The following is a 20,993-nucleotide window of genomic DNA, read 5'->3' on the forward strand; positions in this document are numbered from 1 at the left end:
TCTCATTTAGGATTTATGTTGGAGTGCAACACCTAATTCTGACAGGTCTCTATCTTTTATGATTTGGCACTTTTAACAACTACCCATTACGGCAGTTACCATTTTTAGCAGGCTTCCATAAATAGCAGGTTTCTATAAATAGCAGGTTTCGGGTGAAATGAAAAGGGTGATCGAAATTCGTTATTTTATAGGAGATGCGTTGCCAAGTGGAGATTTTATGTTCTCATCATCGAACCTTCCCTTTCGGGAATGGGGACAAAAGTAGGTGTCTACAACTTGCAAGAAACTGTGCACATGAAGCTTCCACCTGGCTACTGTGGCAAGGGGGTGACATGCTAAATCGCACTCCTATCAAAGATAAACATAGCGTTCACCAACTAAAATATAGTAAGAGAAGTAGGGATCGTATCCACATGGAAACAATGTTCTTTCTACTATTAAGAACAAGGTCTAGACTATTGGAAACATGTAAAAGGGTTGATTTGAGAATTATGACTAAGACAATAATTAAATTGGGGAAATATCAATATTAAGGGAACTAGGGTAATGGTTCACCACAAATGCATAACAGGATTGGACAACGGACAATAAACATCAATTAATAACTATAACCAGGAAAACATGCATCTCTCGAATCTTATGAATTCCTTAGGAGAATAAAACTAGCAGGCTCTCGCTATGTACTAGAAATAAATCCTATCTAATAGCCACAGATCAAAAACATCACATTTATACCTCTCGGCGCATAATCTAAGGTTAATCAAACTCAATCAAAATAATCCGGCCGAACAAAATTGATGAATAATTATAAAAAACTATAGAAATCACAATCAATTACTCCAATCAATAATCAAGTCCAAATCCAATCTCAATCATGCATTCATTGATCCTCTAAACCCTAGAAAATTAACTACTCGCGCATGATTGAATTAAACAAAATAACACTATTTAATGAAAACATGATTTAAAGCAATTAATAAAACAAGGGAATGAATTGAAATTTAATAATAAAGTTAAGGAACGAATTAATACCTAAACGAAGAACGAGGAATTAATCGAAAAGTTGAAACTTCAATTGAAATAATAAAATGTGTTTGGAAAAAGTTTGAAGGAATAAAAACTAAGTACTTAATTCTAAAGTGCAGAAAATTAGGTACCAAGATTACAAAACTAAGGGCTTATATATAGTCTTGCCCAAAACAAACGAAATCCGGAAATAAACTTAAGTAAAACGCGCTGGAACCAATCGTCGCCCGATCGGGCGCTGGGCCGCCCGACGAGCATGCATCCGCCCTTTGGGCGGATTTTCATTCTTCAGCAATGTCTGCGTTGTGGGCGCCCGATGGGGCGCGTGCTAAAAGGTGATTTTTCCCTTTTTGCTCGCCCGGTTGGTATCCCTTCGCCTACCGGTCGTAGGGCGACCAGCTGGACGCATCGTTCTTCACTAATAATACCAAGTCTAAATCTTGGGGCTCAAACATGGACATCCTAGGCTCCCAAGATTCGACAATGATCGTCCCAAACCTACTCAGGATCGTGCAGTGGTCCGTAATAACACGAAACAAGCCTAAAAAGGCCAAGTTCTCTTCAAACAACCTGAAATCTCAAGACACACTACATAACACATATTAGTACTCAAAATGGCTCCTAGGAGCTCATTTAACACAGAAAGTACTAAGGGACGGGGGTAAAAACTCTATATAAAATGCACATATCAGGGGGGGGAAGAATATCCATTCAAAGAGAGGGGGAACAATCTCAATTGTTGGGATGTAACTCCAACAAAGTATGCAAGCTTGTGAAATCACTTTATGGTCTTAAACAGGCGCCCAGACAATGGTTTGCCAAACTCAGTCAAGCTCTCAAAAGCTATGACTTCTCTCAATCCAAGTATGACTACTCCTTGTTCACTAAGCAAAGTGGAAAGTCCTTTACTGTGATCCGTGTATATGTGGATGATCTTGTGTTGGCAGGAAATGATATGCAGGCCATTGATGACACCAAAACCTTCCCCTCTTCTCAGTTTCACATGAAGGATATGGGTGAGCTAAGATACTTTCTTGGAATTGAAGTAGACAGATCACAACAATGTATTTTCCTCTCTCAAAAGAAATATGTCCTTGATCTTCTTAAAGCATATAAGATGAAAAACTGCAGACCCCTCAAGCTTCCCATGGACAGTCATTCCAAACTCAATGCTGACATAGGTGATGTTCTTGATAATCCAGAAGGATACCAAAAACTGGTAGGCAAACTCATCTACCTTACCTTAACAAGGCCTGACATTGCATACATTGTCCATGTTCTGAGCAAGTTCATGCACAAACCAACTACTGTCCATATGCAAGCAGCTAGAAGAGTCTTAAGGTACCTTGCAAACAGCACAAATTAAGGCGTTTTATTGGTAAGCCAGTCCAATGCTAAACTCACTGCATACCGTGACAGTGATTAGGCATGATGTGCATCAACAAGAAGGTCAACTTCTGGTTTTTGCATCCTCCTAGGAGATTCTCCTATCTCTTGGAAGTCAAAGAGACAAAATGTTGTAGCAAGATGCAGTGCAGAAGTTGGGTATAGGTCTATGGCCTTAACTGTGTGTGAAGTAATGTGGCTTAAGCAACTACTGAGAGATCTGGGATCAAACACCTTGATACAACCTTGATCAAGTGTGATAATCAGGCAACTATTGCTATTGCAGCTAATCCCGTCCATCATGAGAAGACCAAACATGTTGACATTGACTGTCACTTCATAAGGGAACAAGCTACCGAAGGTCTGATTAAACATGTCTATGTTCCATCCTCACAACAACTTGCAGATGTCTTCACAAAGCTTTTGACTACTCAACAACACAACAACCTTTTGTCCAAACTGAGAGTTCAGACCTCTCACTTGTTGGAATTTAAAGATGGAAAAGCGCTCAAAACCTGCCTGCCAGGTTTTGGAAAACCGGCAGGTTTCTCAAAACCTGCCTGCCAGGTTTTCCGAAACCGGCAGGTTTCGAGTGTAAGTTGAAAATCGGACTTAAAAGGCATTTTTTGAAGTGAACCGAAAACCGGCCGGTTTTGGAAAACCGGCAGGTTTCGAGATCGGTTCTTGGTGTTGTCCGTTTTTTATCTTCTCTTTGGATTCCTCCTTTATGTTAACCTTTTAAGTATTATTTATGGACAATTATCATTCTGATTATGGTGATTAAGTTGGTCCATTATTTCTCTTGATTATGGGGGTTATCAACTCTTCATTATCATGGGTTTATGGTTGATTAATATCATTGAATCCCTTTGAAACCTTTGATTTCTTTGGATTGTTTTGTCTCCTCCACACATCCTATAAGTACTCTTCATTTTCTGAGTTGTTGGTACACACATATATTGATCTCTTCCTCTCCTCCTCCTTCCCCTTTTGTTTTGGATGGAAGAATTTTGGTTCATGATTAAGTCATGAATATTTGTATCTCTTCAAACCTTTTCCTTCTTATTCTTTTGGGCATAAGTTTATGTGGCTCCATCTCATCACCCAAAAGTGCCTTTGTGTGTTGAGAGTTGTGTAAACCTTAGGGAACGAATCGGTGGATACAATTGTGCACCCCGGTTGCACCGAATCTCGTTTTCAAGGCAGTGGTTTGGTTACCACGGCGCAACGATTTCCTAAACTCGTTCTTATTCTTATTCTAGTATTTGCCTTGAAAACCCAATTATTACAACAATTTGAAAACGAGATATATTTCAATGGCTAAATACTTCTTATGATTTTTGAGGAAATTTATATTTGTGAGTTTGAGTGAAAGATAAAGGGAATTTAGAGGGTTTCCAAAGATGTTTTTCATTCACGTTTTTCTGGGAGAAGTCTCAAAGATTGATCCGGATCGAAGGTCATCCGTGGTCCGATTGTCCTGAAATTTTGACACAATATCCGGGACATCTTAGGCTTGATTTTCAACGGTCGGATTGTCATTGGATGATCGAGATCGTCAGTTACAACTTCAACAACGAACCTGATTTTTCTGGATACGGAAAGTCAAAAGTAACGTCTTGGAAGAAGATGATTGATGAATGGTGGTCATGATATCGTGATGGAGGATTGATTGAAGATTTTGGAATGTCTTACAATACACATACTTGATTTTATATCAAGGGAGGTTCATTCTAAACTACTTCTTTTAATAAGATATTATTCTAACATGTTCATGTCTAATAGTCATTTCAACAAATTATATTTTGTGAAGATGACAATATTAAAATTGATTTTTATATTGTCAAATGATGTTTGTTGGAATGATTACTAGAAAGTAGAGTATTTGAATTATTTATGATGTATGAACATGTTATTGCACTCTACAGTTTACTTTGGTTTCATGCATGTTTAATTTCATGAGGAGACCTTAGTTTTATTAAAGTTATGTTTTTAGTCTTTCAAAGACTAATGTGAATTATTTGTGCATTGTCATATTTTCCTTGGTAGAGGAATTTTGGGCTTGTGACTTTGTGTACTTGCTTTACTAAGGGTATTTAATAAGTAGTTTTATTCTAATAGTGATTAGATTATTAGCCTTGTACGTTGTCATTTCAAGCGCTAACTTGTCATAGTAATATTGGTGTATACGTATGATTCCAAGTTCTTGTTTATCACCATGAATATTGGGTATGTAACTTCATAATCAATGGTTTCTTATGCATTGTTGGAAATATGCATATTTAATTCCTTGGAGTTTTTTGTGTACCCATTGGAGCAAGTTATCATAAGCTTGTGATGACCCCCTAGAACATAAGTGTTTGAGTTTGTGGAAGCAAACTATGTTAACCCTTTTCCTTGGAATATGTTGAGTGAGTTTTTACGTATAATATTTTCCTTGGATGTATACCTGATTATTCGAGTCACTACACTTTTGGAAATTTGACCATTAATCTTGTCATGATTGGTATGGTGTTGTTTAATGAATTTTCTATGGTTGAGACTAAATAGCCTTTTTATTTGTGTTGGTGTTGGAATTTCATTAAAGTTGGCCAAAAGTTTTGAGACTTGAGTTTTAAGGGTTTATTGATCTTAAAATGGTTTTATGGGAATTGTTGAGTACATAATTTTATTATGGCATTTCTCATAGTTTAACCTTGTTGAGTGATCATTTTATGATCTTAATTTTTGAGCTTATTATTTCCATCTGGGGGTTGTTTTTGAATGCTCATGTATTTTTGAGAGTTTCTCTTGCGAAACCTTTAGACCCCGGTGTTTTTTGGAAAGTGGTTGTGAGTCCAAATATTCGAGATTCGAAATTTTTAGGTGTCATGTAAAAGAGACTTTTAAGTCCACTATATGGGAAGTGCCTAATATTTCAATGTTGGACTTGTTTTCTTGGTCCTTGTATTATTTGAGTGTACTCTTTTTATTATGCATGTAATTCCATGACTTCTTGGGATGTTCATCTTATTGATGAGTTTTGGTATGTATTTTTTTGAGTATTCTCATTTTAACGGTAATTCTTCTTTTAGCATGTTTGTGCATGATGCAATTAGTTGTTTGGCTATGCATGTTGGGTTTAAAGTGTCTCTTGCTTGATTGTTCTATTTTCTTCTAATTCTTTTGTTAGTAGTGAACAAGTTGAATTTAGAAGAGACTTGAAGTCACAGTTTTCAAGGCATGAGAATTGCCCGTTATGCTAAATGACGTTTTTATGTATGCCTTGAATTTGTGTTGTGTTTTCAATTCCTATGAGTAAGACCTTAATTCCGTGATTTGTCAATGGAGACTTTTTGTCGTTAACCTTTGAGGGAAAGATTTTGGGAGTAAGTTAAGCTTACTTGTGAGTTTCGCAACCTACCTAAGGAATATGAATATCTAGATGTTTTCTTGAAAGGGTTTGATGACTATTCACCGGATGGTTATTAGGAGTTTCAAGGCTATACTTGAATTGGGAGAACCTTATCAACGTAAGGGAGTGAGATTTTTTTTTATTCTTATTATTTTGGGAACAAGTTTTATATCACTTAGATTTTTGAGCAGTTTAATTTTCATTCCTATATTGCATGCTCTTTTATCATAGGTATGTAAAGTGATTGTTCTAAGTGGTAAAACCATGAGTGATGAGTTCCCATGCTTGAGGATAAGAATTATGTGTTTATGGAATTCATTATTTGTATTGAGGTTATCACCTTTGTAATGGTACATGTACCTTATCAATATCTTGATGCATATTGATCGTGTAGAATTTTAATTCTCATAGTTTTTTGAGTAGTGACTTGTGTGGAGAATTTCAATTCTTAGTTTTCCAAGGTGATAATATATTTGGTTGTTTTACTCTATATGTTGGTGATGTGCTCCAATTAGTTTTACATCACATGTTGAATATTGAGTTTCAAACCTTCATTGAATTCCATGTCTTCTCCCTTGAAAGTTGAAAGTGTTATTTAATTAAATGGTTTTGATTAATATATGAAAACAAATGTTTGGTTTTCATAGTAAGCCATTTTCTTAAATTTTTGAGAAGTTTTGTGAAATATAAAATCATATCATTTGTGGGTGTATGGAATGTACTATTTAGCACCAACCTTTAAAAGGACCTAAAACGTTATTTAGGTAGTGTATGCTAATATGTTTTCCACTATGATAATGATATGCATTGTTGGTATTTTGACATAGCAAGTATTTGTGAAATTTCTTTGAAATAATTGACTTGGTTTTATTTTCACAAACTTTATAGTGAACGTGGGTTTACTTCATTTTTCCAAAGTACCATGGATAAGGTATAGCGGTCTTCATTTGCATTATTTTCAAGGTATGTTACTTTGAAGTTTTCGATGCGAATTATAGAGGTTGATATTGATGAAGTACTTTCACTAAGAGATGCTATGTTGATCTTGAGGATCATACTTTAATTTTTGTAAAAGAGGGTTATACAAAAGTGTCCCATCAATTTTAATTTGTTTAACCAAGAACAAATTGTTTTATGATTTCTAAACCATGTGTGCTTTTGAGTAATCATATATTATCCTTGCTTGTGGTTATATTTCTAACGGAAATTGAAATGCAAGGTACGCACTATGGTAAGAATATTTAATTGGGACTTATGATGATCCTTGAAGATTGAAATGTCGAGGGGGATAGGCTTTATGCCCATTTGAGTAAATTAACAAGCATTACTTGTTTATCCCTATGACATGTGTTGTAATGCTTGGATGAGGTTGAGTCTTTGAACTCTTAATGGTAAGGTGCTAGTAGAGATGCACTTTAAAGAGAACCACCGTTTGTATGAGGGTTGAGTTGTATAAACTCTTAATGAATCTAACATATTGAAATGGACGCATTCAACTTGTGGATTCACCAACTAAAATTATTGAGAGGTTGAACATTATATTATGTTCTTAATGAATCTATGGTCTTGTGGGGGTTGATATAGCTACGAGGTAGCTCTTGATGGTTAACTACAAGTGAACATATTTTAACCCCATTGACTAAGTGCTATTTTGAGAAGCACTTGAAGATTCACCTACATGGTTGTGAAGACTCGCCATCTTCTATGGAAACTTGGGCGGTTTCCTAGAGCTTCCATGAGAACTAAGGTAAACGCATGGCTTAAAACGCGTACACTTTGCGGAGTCCACATAATCTTTGGAGTGAGGTATGTGTTGTGGGGGCGTGACTTAAATCTTAGAGTTTCAAGGTTAGTCCACTCTTTGATCAAGGACTTAAGGGTTTCAAGGTACGTCCACCCTTGGGTTTATAAGTCATAATTCACTTCACTAAGCATTTGGTTTCAATTTACTTTATGTAACACCAAGTGTTATGTATTAAGCTCCTCTTATGCCCAATATCTTCCTCTTTCATTTGGTATCTTTTCTCATCTTTAGTGGGGGATTGTTGGAATTTAAAGATGGAAAAGCGCTCAAAACCTGCCTGCCAGGTTTTGGAAAACCGGCAGGTTTCTCAAAACCTGCCTGCCAGGTTTTCCGAAACCGGCAGGTTTCGAGTGTAAGTTGAAAATCGGACTTAAAAGGCATTTTTTGAAGTGAACCGAAAACCGGCCGGTTTTGGAAAACCGGCAGGTTTCGAGATCGGTTCTTGGTGTTGTCCGTTTTTTATCTTCTCTTTGGATTCCTCCTTTATGTTAACCTTTTAAGTATTATTTATGGACAATTATCATTCTGATTATGGTGATTAAGTTGGTCCATTATTTCTCTTGATTATGGGGGTTATCAACTCTTCATTATCATGGGTTTATGGTTGATTAATATCATTGAATCCCTTTGAAACCTTTGATTTCTTTGGATTGTTTTGTCTCCTCCACACATCCTATAAGTACTCTTCATTTTCTGAGTTGTTGGTACACACATATATTGATCTCTTCCTCTCCTCCTCCTTCCCCTTTTGTTTGGATGGAAGAATTTTGGTTCATGATTAAGTCATGAATATTTGTATCTCTTCAAACCTTTTCCTTCTTATTCTTTTGGGCATAAGTTTATGTGGCTCCATCTCATCACCCAAAAGTGCCTTTGTGTGTTGAGAGTTGTGTAAACCTTAGGGAACGAATCGGTGGATACAATTGTGCACCCCGGTTGCACCGAATCTCGTTTTCAAGGCAGTGGTTTGGTTACCACGGCGCAACGATTTCCTAAACTCGTTCTTATTCTTATTCTAGTATTTGCCTTGAAAACCCAATTATTACAACAATTTGAAAACGAGATATATTTCAATGGCTAAATACTTCTTATGATTTTTGAGGAAATTTATATTTGTGAGTTTGAGTGAAAGATAAAGGGAATTTAGAGGGTTTCCAAAGATGTTTTTCATTCACGTTTTTCTGGGAGAAGTCTCAAAGATTGATCCGGATCGAAGGTCATCCTTGGTCCGATTGTCCTGAAATTTTGACACAATATCCGGGACATCTTAGGCTTGATTTTCAACGGTCGGATTGTCATTGGATGATCGAGATCGTCAGTTACAACTTCAACAACGAACCTGATTTTTCTGGATACGGAAAGTCAAAAGTAACGTCTTGGAAGAAGATGATTGATGAATGGTGGTCATGATATCGTGATGGAGGATTGATTGAAGATTTTGGAATGTCTTACAATACACATACTTGATTTTATATCAAGGGAGGTTCATTCTAAACTACTTCTTTTAATAAGATATTATTCTAACATGTTCATGTCTAATAGTCATTTCAACAAATTATATTTTGTGAAGATGACAATATTAAAATTGATTTTTATATTGTCAAATGATGTTTGTTGGAATGATTACTAGAAAGTAGAGTATTTGAATTATTTATGATGTATGAACATGTTATTGCACTCTACAGTTTACTTTGGTTTCATGCATGTTTAATTTCATGAGGAGACCTTAGTTTTATTAAAGTTATGTTTTTAGTCTTTCAAAGACTAATGTGAATTATTTGTGCATTGTCATATTTTCCTTGGTAGAGGAATTTTGGACTTGTGACTTTGTGTACTTGCTTTACTAAGGGTATTTAATAAGTAGTTTTATTCTAATAGTGATTAGATTATTAGCCTTGTACGTTGTCATTTCAAGCGCTAACTTGTCATAGTAATATTGGTGTATACGTATGATTCCAAGTTCTTGTTTATCACCATGAATATTGGGTATGTAACTTCATAATCAATGGTTTCTTATGCATTGTTGGAAATATGCATATTTAATTCCTTGGAGTTTTTTGTGTACCCATTGGAGCAAGTTATCATAAGCTTGTGATGACCCCCTAGAACATAAGTGTTTGAGTTTGTGGAAGCAAACTATGTTAACCCTTTTCCTTGGAATATGTTGAGTGAGTTTTTACGTATAATATTTTCCTTGGATGTATACCTGATTATTCGAGTCACTACACTTTTGGAAATTTGACCATTAATCTTGTCATGATTGGTATGGTGTTGTTTAATGAATTTTCTATGGTTGAGACTAAATAGCCTTTTTATTTGTGTTGGTGTTGGAATTTCATTAAAGTTGGCCAAAAGTTTTGAGACTTGAGTTTTAAGGGTTTATTGATCTTAAAATGGTTTTATGGGAATTGTTGAGTACATAATTTTATTATGGCATTTCTCATAGTTTAACCTTGTTGAGTGATCATTTTATGATCTTAATTTTTGAGCTTATTATTTCCATCTGGGGGTTGTTTTTGAATGCTCATGTATTTTTGAGAGTTTCTCTTGGGAAACCTTTAGACCCCGGTGTTTTTTGGAAAGTGGTTGTGAGTCCAAATATTCGAGATTCGAAATTTTTAGGTGTCATGTAAAAGAGACTTTTAAGTCCACTATATGGGAAGTGCCTAATATTTCAATGTTGGACTTGTTTTCTTGGTCCTTGTATTATTTGAGTGTACTCTTTTTATTATGCATGTAATTCCATGACTTCTTGGGATGTTCATCTTATTGATGAGTTTTGGTATGTATTTTTTTGAGTATTCTCATTTTAACGGTAATTCTTCTTTTAGCATGTTTGTGCATGATGCAATTAGTTGTTTGGCTATGCATGTTGGGTTTAAAGTGTCTCTTGCTTGATTGTTCTATTTTCTTCTAATTCTTTTGTTAGTAGTGAACAAGTTGAATTTAGAAGAGACTTGAAGTCACAGTTTTCAAGGCATGAGAATTGCCCGTTATGCTAAATGACGTTTTTATGTATGCCTTGAATTTGTGTTGTGTTTTCAATTCCTATGAGTAAGACCTTAATTCCGTGATTTGTCAATGGAGACTTTTTGTCGTTAACCTTTGAGGGAAAGATTTTGGGAGTAAGTTAAGCTTACTTGTGAGTTTCGCAACCTACCTAAGGAATATGAATATCTAGATGTTTTCTTGAAAGGGTTTGATGACTATTCACCGGATGGTTATTAGGAGTTTCAAGGCTATACTTGAATTGGGAGAACCTTATCAACGTAAGGGAGTGAGATTTTTTTTTATTCTTATTATTTTGGGAACAAGTTTTATATCACTTAGATTTTTGAGCAGTTTAATTTTCATTCCTATATTGCATGCTCTTTTATCATAGGTATGTAAAGTGATTGTTCTAAGTGGTAAAACCATGAGTGATGAGTTCCCATGCTTGAGGATAAGAATTATGTGTTTATGGAATTCATTATTTGTATTGAGGTTATCACCTTTGTAATGGTACATGTACCTTATCAATATCTTGATGCATATTGATCGTGTAGAATTTTAATTCTCATAGTTTTTTGAGTAGTGACTTGTGTGGAGAATTTTGAGTACCTTATCAATATTCATGCTGCCTCCTTCCTTTGTCAAAGTATTGTCTTGAGTGTACTTTTGGATGTTAGAAACTATCGACCCAAAAACGATCTTAGAAGCTGTTGAACTTTCTCCAATCTTGTTGATGATATCTGCATTCTTCCTTTTTGCATTACACATAGCACGAACTTGTTCCCGCGCATTTCTTCTCATTTCCTCCACATAGATTGGATTTGCCTTCTCGAAATCCCCTTCATATTCATCTTTAGCGCAAGATGGAATGATGTAATAAAGCTTATGCTGAACCATCATGATCAAGGAATGAGCTGCTAAAGCATGAGCCACTCTGTTATAAGCTTTAGGGATATGGGAGAATTTGACTAACCATCTGTCCCCTAATAACTGTGTTACCTCCCTAAGCACAGGACCCAGCTCATGATGCGGTTGATCCTTGACCTTTCCCAACAGTATCTTGAGGTTGAGAGCATCTGTTTCTACTTCCAGCTTATCGATCATGAAGTTTTTTGCAATTCTCAGACCCTCCCTCAATGCAAAAAGCTCAGCAGCCAGAGGTGATTGAACTTTATATTTCGTGGAGAATCCCACAAACCAGGAACCAGTATGCCTTCGAAAAACTCCTCCACCTCCTGCTACATTTCCTGATTTTCATGCACCATCTATGTTTAATTTCATATAACCTTCCACAGGTGGCATCCAATGCTTCTTTAATTCCATCTGCTCAGCCTTATTATCCAAAACCTTATCCTGCAAAGCTAAGTTAGTTGACTTCCAATCCACAAAAAAGGAGTTGTAAATAGAGAAAGCACTTTTCATACTCAGATCAAACACTGTTTTATTTCTTGAAATCCAAATATGCCATATGGCTATAGTGAAAACCACTTTCCATGCCTTTGAGTTCTGGAGATTAAATTGAATCCAATCCTTCCAATTTGTATTATAGAAGATATTAAATTGAAAATTTTCTTTATTCCACAGTCTTTGAAATATAAACGACCATAATATACTAGATTGAGGACAGTCCTTAAACAGATGAATGTGATCCTCTTTATGGTGATGACATCTAGAACATATTGGACTAATGTTACTGATTTTTTGATTTAGAGAAGCAGCTACTGGAAGAATTTCGTGGCAACAATTCCAAAGGAGCATCTTATATTTAAAAGGGCATTTTATTTTCCAAATAGAAGACCAAGAGATATCTGAAGATATTGAGAGAGTATGTTTATTTAATTGAAGATGATAAGCTGATTTAATTTCGAACTCTCCATGCTTTGAGAATCGCCATCTTATAAAATCCTCCTCCTCTATATTGCCAGAAAGTGGGTAAGCCAAAATTAAGTCTTTGATATAAGAAGGAATGATATGTTGGATATCGTCTAAATGCCATTTCCCATCCTTGATGATTCTATCCACAAACCAATGAGCCTTTAAATCAGGAATTTTAATCTCTTCTAAAGTATAAAGAGGAGCATCACCTATCCAATGATGGAACCAGATTGAAGTGTTCCTACCATTTCCTATCCCTATCATTAATCCTTGTTGGAGAATAGGGTTGCCTTTGAGAATATCTCTCCAAATAGGAGATTGATTATAATTTGGGGAGCAATTTAAAAGATTTGAATTTTTTAAATACTTTTCTGTCATAACTCTAACCCAAAGTTTGTCAGGTTTAGTAAGCATGGTCCACCCTAATTTTGCCATGAAAGCTAGGTTCCACTCCTTAAGCCTTCTTATTCCTAAACCGCCAACCTTAATTGGGCTTGTGACCTTATTCCAAGCAATTCTTGACATATATCTATTACTATCAACTTTGTTCCATAAAAAATTTCTACAACATTTTTCAAGGGCATATGAAATCGAAGTGGGCAAAATATTGGTTTGCATAGCATAAAGAGGGAAAGAATTTAGCACCGCCTTAATAAGAGTACAACGACCCGCCATATTTAAAAGCTTTGCTTGCCAACCCCTTATTCTATCCATTGTTTTATCGAGAAGACCTCTATAATTATTGATTTTTAGTTTATGAGGTCTAATATCCACTCCTAGATATTTTCCAAACGAAGTTGAGATTCTTAAGCCATAAGAACCTGCTATATCCTTCCTAATGTTATGATTTAAAGACAATGGGAAGATTAAAGTAGATTTAGTGAAACTTAATTTTAGGCCCGATAAATTCCCAAAATGAGTTAAAGTATTCATAATAGTATGCATATTATCCTTTGAAGCTACACTAAATAAGAAAACGTCATCCGCATAAAAAACATGAGAAATTTTAATATTCCTAGTCAAAGCAATTGGCTTCCAGTCACCTTGTTGCACCAAGTTTTCAATCATATTCGATAATCTATCTAAACACAAAACAAAAATATAAGAGGAAAGCGGGTCACCTTGTCTAATACCTCTAGATGGATCAAAAGAGTCACAAATTTCTCCATTCCAAAGAATGGAAATTGAAGGAGTAGTGATGCACCTTAAGCCTTAAATCTTAGTCCCCTGTTTGCGCTTTGGTGTCGGTAATGGATACTCGTAAATTTGATTTTTTTTTTTTTTTTTTTTTTTTTTTCTTTTTTTTTGTAAGAACAATTGTATTGACACACGTATCCACCTTTACAATCATTGAATCATTAACATAACATAATTAAAGCCTTAAAGGTATGTGTCAATAAGCAAACTGAAATGGCAATGGCCTTACACTGTTAACTAATACTTCGTACAAAGTAACTAACTAACTACCATGAGTTCATGAGAGCCCTATCACAAAACCAGTTTCCATTTCTATGAGATAAAAGTTGAGCTGGGGCAAATGGCTGAGTTGGGCCTCCTATTGAGTTAGTTAATTGATTGACTGAAAAGGCCCTGTTCTTTTCACCTTATTTCCACTAAATCCACGTCTCACGATTCCATGAATTGAGAAGTGGGTGGACTTGTTTTCGTCTTTTCATGACCTGTGAGTAATAGATATGAAAAAAAAAATGAGGATTCAGATAAATAAAAGAGGTTATGTTCAGAAAGAGGCAAATGTAACTTCCCTACCATAAACTTGATTAGCACAAGAACTAGTAATAGTAGCATTTGTAGGTCTACCTACCATAAACTCCACGCATCTCAACTTCACGCCATTCTTGAACAAGGGCACAGCAACAACACATGAAATGTGAGAGGAAGTCATCAAAGGCGCCACCCTGCAACACACAGTTCATATTAAGCTTCAGGAGCTTCATTCTGAATATATAGAATAACAGATCAGTGATGGTGCTTGGCAGAGAACGGCTAACCCTCCATCAACTACTAGTCATGAATCATGGGAGAATCGTCTGCATTTAGATGAAGAAATCATTTCAGATGTCACAAGTACATAAAAAGCAAGAACTTACATTAATGTTCAGCATCTTGCGCAGTTTTCCCCTGACACAACAAGTGTAGCAACAGCAGGAGAGTATCAAAGAATAGGCCACCAGGTCGTTACAGGCTGCTCCTGAAGCTGTTTACAACAGAGTTCATTTCTTGTAAGCTTCAAGATTGACAAAAACATTATAACAAAGTTCCTTGAAATTCAAAGATAAAGTTCTTACATATGTGCAAACAATACAGAAGTATCTCCACACATAATCATGCTTCTAACAACAAATAGACCATTTTCAACTTATGTCCAGGTCACAATTATATAAATAACATCGCAGTGTAAATTTCAAAGTACTTGTATATTGGCATCATCTTTATATTTCAACCTGAACTACATTAGAAGTTATCAACAAGATCTGACTCACATATTTGTAATGATACTTACACATGTATTTACTATTTGCCACGGTGGAGATTTTTGCAAATGTACCACAGGGATAGAAGAATGTTTTTAGACCTGCAGAAGAAAAGGCTGTCAGTTGAACTGGTGAAAGATAAAAAGCATTTGCAACAGACTTTACTTCCAATAAAGTTCAACATGCATTTTGATAGAACTGAAAGTATGCAAGTTGCTGTCTTAGTTCATAATCACCCATACCAAAAGAAACAGAGATACACGTGATACATACAGAGACAAGGTTCTGAACAACAGTCTAGCAAATCATTATGCCACTCTTCATGCCGAAATGAACCTCGGTTTGACAGAAGATCACGCTGTGAAGACATTGTAGAGGCAGTCCTGCACAAGGGGTAAATGTAAATCATCAGGCACTTCAAACTTCAGAATTTTCAAGTGTAAACTGATGTGCCAACATAGCATAATGCAAGTGCTAATTAGCACTTTGAAAACCATCTGGCAACTGAATCGTCCAGTTTACTCCTATGTTAAATAATTAAAGCAAAACTTCACTGCAGTGCTTTGAAATGCCAGGATATCCTTAATCTTCAGCTGACATCAGGAAATTTTAGCTGATATATCCTTTTAAGATCATTGGAAACAAGAACATGATGAAAGAGGCAGAAAATTCTACAATGTCATGTGTATCTCCCAACAATAAGATCACACTAATACACTATCATCTCGCACTAATCAACTCATCAACTTTCCTATATCCAATAATAAGTGCAACCAAACAAACAATTGTGAGATAGGCAGAAAATGTCACCAATCTGTAAGTATTAATGACTCCATTTCTTCACCCTAGCTTCAATTAAATCACTAAAACAATAGACGATAGATTAGCATGACAAAGTTGTAGGCACCGACATTTCTCAAAGATTTGGTACAACAAGTGAGACTGAGATCAAAATCAAAATATGCAATACTGGATGTTAAGTTACTTTTTTTTAGATAATATTCAGCAAATATTAATACAAAACGATATATATCTCTGATACGAAGTATAACTGTAAAACCCTAATGTACCTGGAAGTTACACTTTTCTTGGGGGAGTTGTCGTCGAATGAGTATTTTTCCTCGGTGTAAGGCTGCTTAATTGACCTTGAACTTTTAGCTGATGCAGTCTTTTCTGTTTCACATACAAAAGTTGCAGATTGAGTAACATCAAGCAAACGTTGGATGACTTCACATTGAGTCATGTCCAAATTAGCTTGTGAGCGTTGGAGTTCCAATCGAAGCTTTTCATTCTCTTTTCTAAGTGCTTCATCAAAGGAATACTTTGGGTATGAACAAGAAAGAGTCTTCTTTAGAATCACAGTATCAGTTTCACAGGGTTCAGGTTTCATAATCACTTGCTGCACCTTTTGATCCTCTTCATCTAAAGTATACTCGCGTTGATCCATTTCAATGTATTCGAGTTTTTCCTGTCATGACATAATCAATAAATTAGCTTGGCATTACCATTTTTAGCAGCAGTCTGATCTATAGATGAATCAGATTATATGTAACATTCGGCAACACAATGAGTGAATGATATTGCTCATGAAGTTGTGAGAAGAAGAAAATGTCAAAATCACCATTGAAGCCAAAAGGTGGTCACCAGTCACCCCATCATAGAGGCACTTTTTCTGCTACCACAGACTAGCGAACCACAGCACATATAACAGCTTCACTAGTCAACGCATCTTTTACAGCAGCATAACGTCAGGTCTTATATACTTCATAGAAGAATTCTAGATGCTGGCCAAATCAAATTGTAAAGGCTCCTAATATACCAAGCTAGTAGTTATACTGTTCTTTGGTAGACTAAAAATTTCATTACTGTTAATTTAGATAGCTCGCTTTCTAGCTCTCATTTTGTATATTAAACATGCAAGAAAGCCAGCAGATGAAGTTTTCAGATCATTAACAAAACCACTGTTCGAAATAAATACTCTGTAGTGGAGTACAGAGCACACTGACTATGATAAACTCCTCCTAACTCCTAACAGGAGTTATGCAAGAACCTTGAGATCAAGCCTTTCTAGATATTGTTCCAACTTCTGAGGGGATCAAAAACATATTCGATATTCATACTTGGCGTATAAGATTGGACAAAAGTTCAATGTAAACAATTAGGAATTAAATATTTTATCAGTATCACCCGCCGCAATAGACATGCAAGAGGCAACTTCATACCAAATTAATCATATAGGTGACAAGTCAACAACAACTCAAGATTGAGACACAAAAGCAAACATAACATACCAAATTATGAAGTAAGCAAACCCCTAAATCCTCTATAATGACACTCCAACCACATAAACATCCATATTATCCCCAAAAAGAACAACCTATCAAAATCAAAACTGCTTTATGTGGAAATTGACACAGCATTAATCAATTTATCAGCATCACTCCAACAATTTCCTTTCAATTTAACACAACAATAAACTATACTACCATATTTTGTGTTGTTTCACATGCAAACATCTTCACAAATAATCAACAAAAACTTCATAACCAAAAGATTGAAAATGACATAAGAATGTTTACCCTAACTCTGGCATTATCGACGAGAGTGATGAGGGGGACGAGCTTCAAGTAACGATCGATCTCGTTCTGGGCTTTCCTAAACTGATAGACAATATTCCACCCCATAGCAAGCAAGTAAAGATAACTTCTATCCTGACAACTATGGACCAAAATGTAAGACCTCCTAAGTGCATCCTCAAGCTGCTCAAGCGGCTCTCGGGTTTCTGGGTACCTCTTGAGCTCCGAGATCTTGAGCTGCTCCAGCAAGTTTCCGATCAACTTCAAGTGATTGGCAAATTGCCGACAGTTTTTCCGGTGCATTCGGGCGGTATTCGCCGCCTTCACTATCAACCCAATTAACTTCACCGCATCAAGCCCGGTGAGCTGAGCTATTGTTGCTACTTCCCCTAACCCCGCGTTATCCATCTCTAATCTAACTCTTTAACACTTCCTCCTCTTTCTTCAATCAACAAATAAATTTAAACTCCGGAAACAACAATCTCAATCAAAATCAACAACCCCATTTCCGAAATGATAGACGAAACATACTCAAATCTTCAGGGGAAACAAACTCCAACTAAATTATGCCCCAAAATTAGGCAAAATTAAGTGGGGTTTCCCAAATTGATCTTAAGTTTACACATGCATTTAATTCAAAGGATAGATCTTAAGCTGCAGATTGACACACTTGGTCACTGGAGCTCAGTTCAGCAGCAAATTAATTACCTGAAATAGAAATTAAATCGTCAAAGATTGTAATTTACGTCGTTTAATCGTTTTATTAATGCAAGAACAGAAATATTTTGGGGAAGTAGAAAAAAGCGAAGTCAAAGAAGAAAAGGGAAAAGACTCCATTGTCTGCTTGAAAATCTTCAACAAGAAATCAGAAACAAAAATCACAAAAATTAAGAGAGAGAAAAGGTAGAAGAAAACCCACCATTAATACTATCTTACATTATCAAAAAAGGAATCAAGTATGAATTCCATGAAAATGTTTGACAGGAAATTAATTTGCACCGATAAAAACTGTCACAATATATAAATGTAGAAATCAATTGAACCCCAGAAAAATCCACAAGTATGGTTCTGCACCGCTGTCAAAAAACATTCGGACTAATAAAGATAAATTAAAGTAGTATTTAACTGAGTAACCCTCTGTATTAGTTTCTTAAAAAATTACTAATTGCAGTACTATATAATTAAATAAATCGAAATGGCATTGAAGTCTGTGAGTGGAAAGACGTGAAAAGTTTGGTCATAGAATTTAGAGAGATTTTGATTTCGGAGGGAGAGAAGACGAAGAAGAAGTTACCGGTTGTCGTGCGGATTTAGTGGGGCGTGAAATTCTTCACATTTGGGTTTTTGATTTCATGTGAATTCTTCTTCTTTTGCTGCTTTTTTTTCTGCAGATTTTGCAGAGTTTGATTTTGTTGGGTTTGGAATTTGGAGGTAGTGTACTGCTCCACTAGTGGGGTGTTGTGTTGTGGTGTTGTTGATGGGGTGTCTATGTTGTACATTGATGGATTTTATTTGGTGGAGCGCTAAAAGCCGCCCACATTACTCAAAACCGCCTCACTATTTTACTTTAATATCCTTATAAATTAATTACCCCATCTATTTTGAAGAGATAAAGTATCTTCATCCAAACCACCACCATACACCCATAAAAAAAATTATTTAAACCAAGCAATTTTATTTGTCAATAAGTACATTAATCAATAAATTAAAAAATACTAATTTAATTTTGATTCCACAAACTTATGCATTTTAAGTTTACACCATGGTAGAGACTTATGCATTTTAAGCTCACACCATGGCATAGACTTATGCATTTTAAGCTCACACCATGGCATAGACTTATGCATTTTAAGCTCCTGTCATGGTACGAGCTTAAAATTCATAAGTCTGTACCATGGTACAAGCTTAAGATGCATAAGTCTCTTAATCTTTTCTCCGAAACAAATTACATCAAATTCAACAACAAATCAAAACATTAAATAGTATAGACTTATGAGTTTTGAGCTCCGACCATGGTATACACTTATAAAGTTTAAGCTCCTTCCATGGTACGAGCTTAAACTACATAAGTCTATACCATGGATTGGTCGGAGCTCAAAACTCATAAGTCTGTACCATGGTACAGGCTTAAACTTCATAAGTCTGTACCATGGTACAAACTAGAAATGCATAAGTTTCTGAATATTTTTTTCCGAAAAAAAGTCCTCTTGTGAATTTGATGTTTCACCGGTAGTCTCGGCCATGTAAAAATTATTTCACATTATGTTTAGGGTGGGCGGTAAAAAGGGAAAAGGTAAAGGATAATGGTAAATGCTAAAATGAGGGGGTAAATAAAGGGGGTATATGGGTAAAATATTAGGGCGGTTTTGAGTAATATGGGGCGGTAAATAGTAAGCCCAGTGAAGTTTTCAGGAGCTATGATAACTGTTTTGTGTTTTCTTTTGTTTTTAACTAACTTTACCTAATACGGAGTTATGTAGTACATGGTGTGATCTGTAATTAACTTTATGGTTTTTTACTTGGTATTGAGATTAATAAAAATGATTGATTTTTCACTCTATAACTTATTGATTAATAGATTTGTGTATAATCCATCTTAACTCGGCTGAACCTAACCACCGAAAAATGAGGAAAAAAAAGAAATATGAGATACCTAAGTTTTCTAGAGAGAGAGTGAAAACCCTAACTGGGTATAGCCCCCTTCCCAAGTCCAGTTCAACTTCTGATCTTGATTTTGCCTTGCAAAATCGTTCGTCTTCCTCCTTGTCCCATTTCCAGAATGAGATTCCCCTCAAAATCTTTAGACCAAGCCTTAATAGGGGTAATTATGGCTTCTTGGGTAATGGATTGTCACCTCGTTGGTATCGAGGTCAGATCTCATCTTTCCGATCTTCATCTTGGCTTCATCAGCAAGGCACCGCTGATTTAAGGGTGGAGATCTTTGCTGAGTCACCATATCTTGGGTTCTGCAACAGTAATGATGGTTTAAGGGGGGTAATTAAAGTTTTCACTCCACTAATACAAACCCACCGCCCTATTTGGACCTATAGCAGCGATTATCCAAATGCAGAGATGGAAAGATTTCGCCTATTTTCAAAAATCTACTCAGGGAAGTTTTTCTCTAAGCTTTTCCTTGCCTTTTCGATTCTTTTCTGTCATTTATTACTGGTTTTTGCTTTGTTTCAATGCTTACAGGTTGTTTGTTTGTGTTTCGTTTTAATTTGGGTGATGATTACTTTTTGGATACAATTTAATTATGTTTTTCTAGATCCTTCCTTGTATATGAATTGTGTCAATTGCCTTGCCTGGGTGACTTTTGAGCTCCTTAATACTCCTAGACACATCTATAAATACTGGGTTGTTTTTGTATGTGGGTACTTCTTTTCTTACACCAGTTTTCCTAATTCTCTCACAGCCCTCTTTCCTTGCTTGTGTTTCAAGTATAAGTC

General features: G+C 35.7%; 1 protein-coding gene across 3 annotated transcripts; it reads right to left on the minus strand.

The window, feature by feature from the left end:
* Positions 1-13,810: 13,810 nt before the first annotated feature.
* Positions 13,811-19,035, minus strand: LOC110802601 (protein MID1-COMPLEMENTING ACTIVITY 1). Of its 3 annotated transcripts, XM_056840769.1 has the most exons (9): positions 18,839-19,028; positions 18,464-18,620; positions 17,548-18,252; positions 16,039-16,436; positions 15,242-15,351; positions 14,998-15,069; positions 14,585-14,691; positions 14,299-14,392; positions 13,811-14,155 (listed from the first exon to the last, which is right to left on the minus strand). In XM_056840769.1, exons 3-9 carry the CDS (start codon positions 17,950-17,952, stop codon positions 14,103-14,105), a joined length of 1,239 nt encoding a protein of 412 aa, XP_056696747.1. In that variant the 5' UTR covers positions 17,953-18,252; positions 18,464-18,620; positions 18,839-19,028; the 3' UTR covers positions 13,811-14,102. The 3 variants fall into 3 exon arrangements, 2 of the variants coding, with proteins under 2 accessions (XP_056696747.1, XP_021863735.1); XM_022008043.2 differs by lacking the exon at positions 18,464-18,620 and having other exon boundaries at positions 18,839-19,035; XR_008930999.1 differs by lacking the exons at positions 13,811-14,155; positions 18,464-18,620 and having other exon boundaries at positions 14,359-14,392; positions 15,211-15,351; positions 18,839-19,030.
* Positions 19,036-20,993: the final 1,958 nt, after the last annotated feature.

The sequence above is a fragment of the Spinacia oleracea genome, chromosome 3, assembly GCF_020520425.1.
Source record: "Spinacia oleracea cultivar Varoflay chromosome 3, BTI_SOV_V1, whole genome shotgun sequence".
NCBI lineage: Eukaryota > Viridiplantae > Streptophyta > Magnoliopsida > Caryophyllales > Amaranthaceae > Spinacia > Spinacia oleracea.